The 10,720-nt window shown below is 37.8% G+C and overlaps 2 protein-coding genes across 2 annotated transcripts in view; both read left to right on the top strand.

Moving 5' to 3' along the window:
- Positions 1–985, top strand: part of fkbp2 (FKBP prolyl isomerase 2) — a 1,999-nt gene extending 1,014 nt beyond the window's left edge. The window contains exon 2 of the mRNA XM_035654011.1: positions 540–985. The gene's annotated coding sequence lies outside the window, so the exon portion shown is untranslated. The remainder of the gene's footprint in view (positions 1–539) is intronic.
- Positions 986–1,943: 958 nt separating this feature from the next.
- On the top strand, positions 1,944–6,073 carry ncbp2 (nuclear cap binding protein subunit 2). The gene is made up of 5 exons (XM_035654062.1): positions 1,944–2,100; positions 3,112–3,198; positions 3,479–3,573; positions 3,712–3,850; positions 5,483–6,073. Exons 1-5 carry the CDS (start codon positions 2,026–2,028, stop codon positions 5,579–5,581), a joined length of 495 nt encoding a protein of 164 aa, XP_035509955.1. The 5' UTR covers positions 1,944–2,025; the 3' UTR covers positions 5,582–6,073.
- The last annotated feature ends 4,647 nt before the right edge of the window (positions 6,074–10,720 follow it).

Below are 10,720 nucleotides of genomic sequence, written 5' to 3'. Positions count from 1 at the left end.
TATAATTAACTCTCTATGTGACTGTTTTATTGTTGGTGGCGGAGCCCGCCATCGCCCCAAATTTGAAGACTTGATCATTCTTCAGCTTTATGTTTTTATTTTAATTTTTTTTATTTTAACTCGTGATTTTAGCCTTCATTTTTATTGTTCTTCAACTTGCAGAGCACCGGTCAGCTTTTATTGTGAAGCAGCCATAAGAAAACTGTATTTAGTATTTATTTTATTATAAAACGGGAAATTATCTGTGGCATTTTTTTGACAGCGGATTAGTTTTGTCAGCGAGTAATTGAACCAGAAGGAGCTGAACAGCTGCAGGCGACAGGAAATGAAAAAGGACTGCTTTGGTATTGGTGCGGAAACTGACATCGTATCAGTATCAATATTCAAAAGAAACCCAGCTGTTAGTAGAAGTAGCATCAACAGGTCATATTCTAAAATATTGGACAACAAAAAAAATAATTTTACATGAATTTTAGGTAAAAAAAAGATGATTTTTTTGTAATTACATGAATGTTTAATGTACTGTAATTGTCTTTCAGGTTCCAGGAGCATAAAGTAGAGATCCTCTGACCTCTGATGAAGACTACATGGCAAATCTGGGAGTAGAGTTGGCAACCCCCCGCGGCAGAGCCACTTATAGTTATGCTCCGTTTTTATTGGTTTTACTGATGTTATTATGATACAAGAACTGACTGTATGTCTCTGTTAAACATTAGTAGAATTGACAGTGAGCAGCTAAGACCAGTATTTGACCGTGGGCTGACGATAACGTTGTGTCCTGCCGTTTCATCTCACTTTTGTTTTTCAGTTTCTGTGATTTATAAGCCGGTTCATTTATATCTTTATAGTCTTTCCACACACACAGATAAATAAAAATGTAGGTTGTTATTAAGTCAGAAGTCAGACGGGGGACAGATTAGGATAAATGTTTTTGTTTACTTTGAATATTTGAATTATGATAATAAAATGTTGACCTTACTAGAAATTGATGTGATTTTGTTGGAACAGAAAACAAAACAAGTTTTTCCAGTTTCCATTTGCTTCACTCATGTATTTAAAGATCTTACTTTACATTTTATAATAAGCCTGATACCTCTGTATGTGTCATTGATGGTGTAGATCTATAGTTGGGTAGTACAATCTATAAAGCATTATATTAACATTTAAAAGTTATCCATGAAGCCTTATTTATGCACTGAAATATTCTGGTAATTGCACCCTTTGAATGTACTATAACATTTAATCATAAAGGTTTCTCAAAGGTTGCTGTTTTAGCTGTTAGGGGCAAATACTGTGTGAATAAGGACATTTTAATTAATGGTGTAGACAAGACTCAGAAGTGGATTCAAAGCAGTTAAATCAGACGGCTGGCAGAAAGAAATCCTACTAAAATATATCCCCCAAAAGAATCAGAAAAATAAATGAATGAGTCAAATTTAAAGTATCCAAAAATGTGTTTAATATCCAACAAATGTTGCTACGTCTGAAAAATATTAGTAAACTATCCGAACGGTATATAAAACGAACAAAAGACCCGCAGGATAAAAAGGCAAATCCAACCAGAGCACCAGTCTACGCAGCCATTCAGCCAGTGACAGCAGGCAGCAACCAATAGTGTGGCACCACATCTCACAGTTGACCTTCCAGCTACAATAGTCATGTGACTTTGGGCCACTTTAACATGGCAAGCTTACAGAAACTGCATTTAGTGTATCGGCTTTAATTTTCACAAGGAGAGTAAAAATAAAATATATATAAATAAATACATAAATAATTTTATTTTTATTTTTTTTTACAGAAGAGAAAATCAAAAACATCCTGGTTCCATCGTCTTGTTATTTATTTATTAATTTATTTACATCAAACAAAAATAAATAAACACAGAATTCACCAGCAGGCGGCGCTACTCAGCTGATGCTGGTGAAGTTGTTCCACCCGGAGCACTTCCAAGGACACACATAAACCGGACGTCCGTAATGCTAACAGACGAGTAGCTGCAGGCCGCCGACCCGCGTTTTCTCCACAATGTCCGCGAAATTAAACGCTTTGAATAGTGATTCCTACATTGATGTGAGTCAGTACAGAGACCAGCATTTCAAGGTGAGTGCAGGAGAGACAATACGGGATATCTGAGGAGCTCAGTGTCCGTGCGACGGGCTTTTATATCGGTCGCTCCGGTAACAACAGAGCGGGCTGCTCACGCTTCAATAGATCCTCATTGATAAAAATATCAATATCCTCATTGTTAATAATATCAATATCCTCCTCATTGTTAAAACTTATCAATATCCTCATTGTTAAAACATTATCAAATATCCTTATATGACATAAAAAAATCAATATCACTGTTAAATAATAGTCCAAATGATACTTCATTGGATAAATATCAATATCCTTAATTGTTAAAGAATATCAATAAATCCATTTGTTAAAAATACAATATTTCCTCATTGATACAAAAATATCAAAGTATCCTTTCATTGATAAAATTAAAAGACTATCCTCATTGTTAATTATCAATATCCTCATTGTTTTCTCTGTAAAGTTACAATTTTAAATTTAAATTAAAAATATCCTCGTGTGTGTTGTGTGTGTTATGGCAGCTTAACAATAAAGGCACATTTATGGACTGATGGTTTCTATAATATAACATATAACGTTACACACACTATGAGTTAATTTATTATAACTCAACTAACTTAATTTCACTTCTTAAAACACATTTTTATTGTTTATATCTCTCTGTATGTGATTGTGTCTTTTTACTTTATTATATCTATTTTATTTTTATTTAATTTATTACGGCTTCTATTCTGCTCTTATTATTATTTTTTGTGTTCTTTATTTTTATATATTTAATCACATTTTTCTGCATCACAACGATAATGTTCCTCTTTGTCTGTCGAAGCCCTTTTGTTTTTAAAAGGTGCTATATAAATAAAGTCATTATTAATTTACATATTTGCGATTTAGGTGTTAACGCCTGGTACTACACATCAGTAGCTACGTTTCCTATAAACCGTCCAATCTAATCTACAACAGAGAAACATATCTCTGGCCTACTGAGAGCAGCGCTCACTCATATCTTTTCCATGTTGCTTGTGTTTTCAGGGTAACCGCTATGAACAGGAGAAGCTGCTGAAGCAGAGCAACACCTTGTACGTTGGGAATCTCTCCTTCTACACCACAGAGGAGCAGGTAGGACACACGGACATTATTACTGAGTACATCGTCAGTTTAAGCTCTGCATCAACTTCTTTGGAAATTACTTTCAACCTTTATATTCTTTTTTTTTTGTGGTAAGAAAATGAGAAATCTGTAATTTGATCCTAGTGGATTATATTGAAATTGTAAGAGATTTGAATCCTTCATTTTATTTAGTGTTTCCAGAATAGTCTTCTAACATTTAACAGATATTTCTTATAATCTCTTTACACTGTTCTCACTTTTCTCTGTTATTTTTGCAACTGATAAACAGGTACACGAGCTGTTTTCTAAAAGTGGAGATGTCAAGCGCATCATCATTGGTCTGGATAAAGTCAAGAAGACGGCCTGCGGGTTCTGCTTCGTAGAGTATCCTTTTTAAATATGTGACCCAGTTTAAAAAAAAAAAAAAGTCTTTGTTTAAAGAATACTTGCATTACTAACCAAAGCACCACACACTGGTATGAGATGAAAAGAAATTAGGAGCCTTAACTCCCGCTGTACCAGGTACTACGTACGCTCAGGCGCAGAGAATGCCATGCGCTTCATTAATGGCACACGGCTGGACGATCGTATCATCAGGACAGACTGGGACGCCGGCTTCAAGGAGGGACGGCAGTACGGCCGCGGTAAATCAGGAGGACAGGTGAGGATTCTGACACATAAATAAACGTGTAATTATTATATGTAAGAATGAATGTGGAAAGCAGATGGGTTTTATTCTTCTCCCAATTTACTGTCACTCCTTTGCCGCTCCTATCAAGCCAAAAATAGGCCTTCTAATATATTGGAAAATGCAATCTAAACATTAATTCAATAAGAATGTTTCCTCGTTTATTTGAATATGGTAGAGGCACATTTAAAAATACACTAATGAACAAATCTCGCGGCACCCTTAGTGAGTCCTTAAGTTAAGAAAAGTCCTTAAGGAGCCACTGATTTAAGGTTCAGACTGGGTCCCGGCCAGCTGGATGGACACGCTGCGGTTAGATTAACCACATTAACTGTCTAAAGAAAGCTTAAGTAGACCAATAAATCAGCCATGCAGGTATATCACCCAGTATTATCTTAAGGAAGATGCATTTCTGTTGGTGTGCAGCCAGAAATTGCAGTACAGGAATACCACTCGGTTTGAGGTCATTTAGAAATTTCTCCATTACATAGTTTTTCCACAAGAGAGCACTGATGATTGAAGTTTCCAACTGCACGCTCCTGCTTTTGCTATCCTGGTCACAATTCCTTCATAAACAAATGTAAGGGGTCTGTATTATTTGTATTGTTTGGGTTATGTGTTTATGTGGAAAAACTATATTGTTATTAGATTTTTTAATATTGATAATTAACACAGATTTGTTTGGGCTACAATCAGTTTGATCAATTTCACAAACATTAAGGAATATATTGTCTTTGTTATTATGCTGTATATCAGTTCAGAGTTTTGATGTCCCATGGGCTTAATACACTGTTCTTTTATGTCAAAGACAAATTTATTTTGGCATAAAAATGAAATCAAATTCAAACATATTGCATATCAGCAGCTTTGATCCAAAAGTGTTATTGTGCACTTTTAAAAATCCATATCAGTTAAACTCTAGTTTAGATTAAAAGCAGCTCAGACACATCACATTGTGCAAAATAAAATGTACAGTTCAGGAGGCCAGGAACCAACTGGGTGTCCAGATTGACCAGTAAAATAGGGAACAGATAACTAGTGATTGATTCTAAGTCACTGTGGACCGTGGGTGTGTCACCATGGTGTTCTGGGTCCTCCTACCTTTTCAGACCTTCACATGAAAACGTTTAGACTTTTCCGCAATACAGCATATAAAAAAAACCAATATAAAACACAGTATAATATGGCCTTTGAAAAATGACACACTGAAATGGCTTTCAAAAAAATCAATACTGTATATCATGACATTTTCATACATCAGTATGATATTTAGAAAGTGATATAACTTCTAAAATAAATTATGCATGATTAACCATGGCCTTTGAGGAGACAGCATTACTATAGCGTGGCATTTGAAAAATGAAAGCACATATTGTGCCGTTACCAAATACAACATACATAATCACGTCCAATTTTGTTGTAGTGGTACACAATGAGCTTTCTGTGGGAACACAAATATATGACTAAGAACTGGCTTATTGTGTGGGAAATGCGTACAAGTTTGTTTTTTTTCTATTATCAGAATGTAACTTTAGGCCTAAAATAATGAGCGATGTGTCTGTGCCTTCTGGCTGCGTGGCTGTGTGTTTTTTGTTTGTCGTGTAGGTGAGAGATGAGTACAGGCAGGACTACGACCCAGCCAGAGGCGGCTACGGTAAGCTGGCTCAGCAGCATCGACCCACAGAGGCACGAAATACTTTTTAAAACAGCACCACAGCAGTCTGCTTGGACTACACGGAGCCCCACCCTCAGTCCTGGATCAGTTCCATCCTCCAACAACGCCACAACATGCCATCACAGATTGTTTGTCCAAATGTTACTATGAAACACTCTACAGTCGGTCTGCATGGACCCTGGTATTTATTTCTTTTTGTAGTTTGTTTTCCGTTCTGACTGCCACTTCCATACCTACTATCAGTCAACATGGCTGGACTGGCCAAACACCAAATTTACTGTGTGATCTTTAGTGACGTTTTCATTATCCTGCCCGGCTCTGATGGCATGTACTGACTGCGGGTTGATGATGTATCGAATATCAAGACATATTGATCTTGTTCAGTCTTCATGTCAGCATACAATGATGAAATAATGAAGATTCTGTATCATCTTACTGATTTCTGTGAATGAAACCTTCAGTTCCAATTGTGTATACTTTTTTTTTTTAATTAAAGATTTTTTCAACATTTTTGAAAGTGATATTTTCTCCTAATTATTGTACTTGTCTTGTAATCCAGAGGGTCTTTTCCATGTCATTCAACTTAAGCTTTAAAATCGCATAGGGATAAATACACACTACACAACTGACACGGAGCAATGTTATCTTTCCTTTTTGAGTTGTAGCTCTGTATTGTCAAGAGTCAGATGATAATTAGAGTTTGGCATTATGAGTGATTCCTTTTATACTTCCATCTACTCATTTCATTCTATGTTGACATAAAATACATAGCAGCTTTAACAGTTAAGTTGGACACTAAATTAAATGGTATCTGGAATAGCTTTGTATCCTGAAATTACCCTGACATCTGTGTCTTTTCTGGCTGCATTTATGCATTTGTATGCTCTTTGGGGGATACTGACAGGGGGGTTTGATGCCTCTAAAAACATTCTTCTCTTCTAAAAGGATCACTTTGCTAGCAGGTCATTTACTGATCAATCAAGAGCATGCTGTATCTGTCTAAGCAATTCACTTCCAGCCCTGTAGCCAGTGTGGTTGTTCCAGAAGAGGAACAGCTCCTTTGTGATAAGCACGCTAGAGGTTATTGGGTTTAGTGGTAATCTGTGATTTACAGATGCATATAGAACACTTAACAAAGGTAGCATAATCATAGTTGTATATTTGGCTTAAAGTGGATATTGAGGCTCAATTGCCATCAAGTTATGGGATTTGTCTGGGATTTGAACCCGTGACCTCTCGCCCCTGAAGCGAGACCCTAGACCAACAAGCCCTAAGAAGCAGATGCTAGGATCAATAGGGTAAATTTGCAGGCTTGCACAACAGTTTTGACATGAATTAAGAAACCATTTCACCTCATAAAGCTGTCATCTACCTCATGCTATGAAAACTTTGCTGGTTTATTTGTAGGTCAAAATGTTTGCATCAATAAACACTTTTGGGAGCTCGCAAAGTTCATTGTGCGGCCAACCTCTCCTTTTTCTTTGCAGGCCAAGTAATTACCCTGTTCCTATTAAAGAATGCTGGTGATCATTTTGCTGAGCAGTTGGTCAGGGCCCCATTTCCTAGACAATCCTCATTACACTTGTAATAAAGAACATGGTATCTTGGCAGTTTATAAGCTGTCAGCTGGTCTCTTATCACAAAGTGAGCTGTAGTAGTGAAGTGAGGAGCAAAGCAGAATACTAAGCAGTTGAAATTGGCTCGGCTTCAGACATATTTTTGCATTATATCACCACCACTAATTCCTGCCATCAGCAACTGCACTTTATTCTTAATCACATCCTCTCGAGGAGATTTTGAAAATGAACACAAGATGGCAGAAGAGGAGGTGGAGTTCCTTGGAATAATTAGGGACAGAGGGATGTGACAGTGAACCAACAGTTTTGCACTTTACATTTGGGATCAATGCTCTCACTGTGATGAGAGGAAAGCCTCTATTTCCATTTGGATCCTGTTTGAACCTTGATTAGCACCAGAAGCATTAACACAAAAACTAGAAGAGAAAGATGTCATCCAGTTGCAAGATTTATATGCAAAGATATGCAGCCCATTGGTGTGGTCATGACTTATCTGTGTTTTCCTGTGTGGTGGCATACAGTTGTACTATGTGTTTATAGGGCTGTTCCCCTAATAATCGAGTAAACTGTTATACAACGAGAGGGTCATAGTTGATGCACTTTTCATTAGTCGAATATTCACAGAAAGACAAAAACAGTGTCAAACTGGGACACAAAATGACAGAAGTATCCGGGGATTGTTGCAACACATACCTTTTCTCTTGTAACATAGCATGTGCTACCTGCTCACGAGCTGCTTCGACTAGTTAGTTAGCAGTCCTATTACCTGACTGTACCCAGATTGCGAGCTCGAAGTACGGGGAGGAGGTTCACCACCGGAATGAGCACCATAACCAGAGCCAGGCAAGTGGGTAACAGAGCCGGGCTCAGCAGCCTCCCTGTGACCACAGCCGGGACCGAACACAACCTCCGACACCATTGGAGGCCTTTTACAGTCGCTTTGACCAGGACTAGGTTCAGGCGGGGATAGTAAAGGCATGAAGAGGGAGAGGAGCAAGTTTGTAGCAATTTGATTTGTAAGTAACGTTATACACCTTCTATGGTATCAATAAATCTGCAAGTTTTTGTGAAGTTGGAAGTTATTTAATCTGTGTTTTGAACAGTGAGACGTGTGATGTTACACTGCTTAAATAAATGAACCAACACATTGTTCTCATATGTTTGTTTTTATTGGAGATGTAAGTACAATACAGTATCCACAGATAACAAATACCTCCTTATTTCATATTTTAGGAAATAGGACAGTGTCAGAACACATTGTTTGGACACACACAAATTCATTACCACTTCTACCATTATCATTAAAAGTGTATATATTTAAATAATTAAATTAATAAAATAAATCTTCAATGACTAATTGACTATTGTCTTGAATTAACAGTAAATGTGATATAACAAAATAAACTTTTAAAGTTTACAAAGGAAATTGGGTATGCCTTATTCTTCCATGAAGTTGAACTAATCACTGTAGTGGTATTCCTTGACCCCATTTAGCTATGCTCACAAAGTTGGGGAGTATTGCTACGCTGGCACTGAGAGCCAATTCTCTGATTGTGTGTGACCAGTGATGATGCTCCTCTTTTGTTCAGCACAAATTTGGCAACATTTTCCATGCCATGGTCACTCCTTACTCTAGATGGCAACCCAAAGTCCTGCACTCACTACACACTACACTGGACTCTCTGTTGTTATCGAAACATTATGTATTATGCTTGTAGTATTTTGCTCAAATCAGTTTCTTGGATGCCGCTGCGGAGTGGGGGAGCTTTGTTGAAATCCGTCATTTCACCTGGACTCGACAGATCCCCTAGGACCCTTCAGAGGGTAAGAAATAAGAGATGAGGGGGGGTGTAGAAATGAGAGCGAAAGGGGAGGAGAGGGTTAAGAGGATTACTATGGTAATGCAAGAAGAGACATAATTGAGATGTGGTCCTGCTCCTGAAACTCTGTCAACTGCAGTGGAGAATTTGCTCAGATGGTATTATATTTTAGGCAACTAGCAAGGCCATTAGGGTAAATTGTTGGTACCAGGGAGAGACAAGTTTCCTCGTCTTTAACGGCATAGAATTTGACCTTATATTTGATATAAACATTTATAGAGAGAGACTCTAAAATTAAGTTTCTGCAGCCTCACACCCACGTTCCGAGTGCTACGAGCGGCAGACAGGATTGAACCAACGGCTCAGGTGTAATCATCCAACAATCTGTAAACTTTGGGAAAAAATAAATAAATTGCCATTTAAAAGATCTACTTGGAAGCTCATCAAAACAAGTGAAACAAATTACATGCACATTCTTCACTTTAGTGCCTGTCTGCACCTTCTGGAGTAGTCAGAAATAATCACTCCCATACACTCATATACCCCTCTGGCAATTGCATTTATGCTTCAAACATAGTTTAAGTGGGGTTAATTTGTGAAGGAAACACGCCAGTATCATAAACTTTTGTTTGCCACATAGCTTATTTTCTGCAATAATCCCAAATCCAGTGGAATGTCCCGTTTACGTTTTATAGAGAGAACTATGGCGATGCTAACCTCCGGTTGGCCTACTCAATTACGTCATCCCTGCAGCCCAATACTGCAAAAGGATTTAATGCAGCCCACAAAGAACCTGTCAATAATCCATAAAATCTCTGTAGCCTACATCCAAATGATGTGTATTTGCAATTTTATGTAGCCTGGAGATGTATTTGCCATTTTATGTAGCCTGGAGATGTATTTCCATGCTTCTGCAGCAAAAGAGATGAAGCTCACTGAGGTCCCAAGTGTGCCCCACATTATACGGTTCTTGCAGATTTACAACATTAGCTGTTATCATAGTCAGGTTCAAGAAGTCAAGTTCAAATGGGGTCAAGTGAGAATTAGACAGTGCCAAGGCCAGAACCAGAATTAATGAGGCATTATGCTAATGAGAGAGCTGTTTGGAAATATGGAAAGAAATACCAAAATCCCCTGCTTTGTCTCACTGAGAAACTCATTATTAAGGTGGCCTGTCATTGGCTGGTTACAGATGATGCAGTTAGATAATGATCCACCATTACAATAAATAACAGCTCTCAGTGCCAGCGTGGCAATACTCCCCAACTTAGTCATTAATTCATAATAAAGGGTGCTTCATGGATAAACAGAAGCCTGAGCTCACTCATGTCAAGTTCTTCAATCTCCTCTCACCCCCATCCACATACTTCCACATACTTTTACTTTGAGGCATTTTATCCAGGTTTGTGGTTGGCGTCCTTTTATTTAAAGGGAATCTTAGTGTACAGCAGATAATGATATTTCAGAGAATAGTGTGCTTCCAATTTTGTTGCAACAGCTTTGGGAAGTTAATTTTCTGTTTATATGTGACAATGCCGCAGTGCAAAAAGCCCACGTCAATAAAGAAATGTTTTTTCTGAGTTTGGTTATGTTTAACTGGCCTGCACAGAGCCCTGAACTCAACCCCATTCATCACATTTAAGATGAACTGGAACACTGACTGTGAGCCAGGTCTTATTGCCCCAAATCACTGTTGGACCTTACTAATGCTCCTATGCCTGAATGGGAGAAAATCCCTGCAGCCAGATTCCAAAATCTTGTGGAAAGCCTT

Source organism: Morone saxatilis, unplaced genomic scaffold (assembly GCF_004916995.1).
Source record: "Morone saxatilis isolate NCDOM2014 unplaced genomic scaffold, NCSU_SB_2.0 Contig12, whole genome shotgun sequence".
Classification (NCBI taxonomy): domain Eukaryota; kingdom Metazoa; phylum Chordata; class Actinopteri; family Moronidae; genus Morone; species Morone saxatilis.
This window is presented reverse-complemented; position numbering and strand designations above follow the sequence as displayed.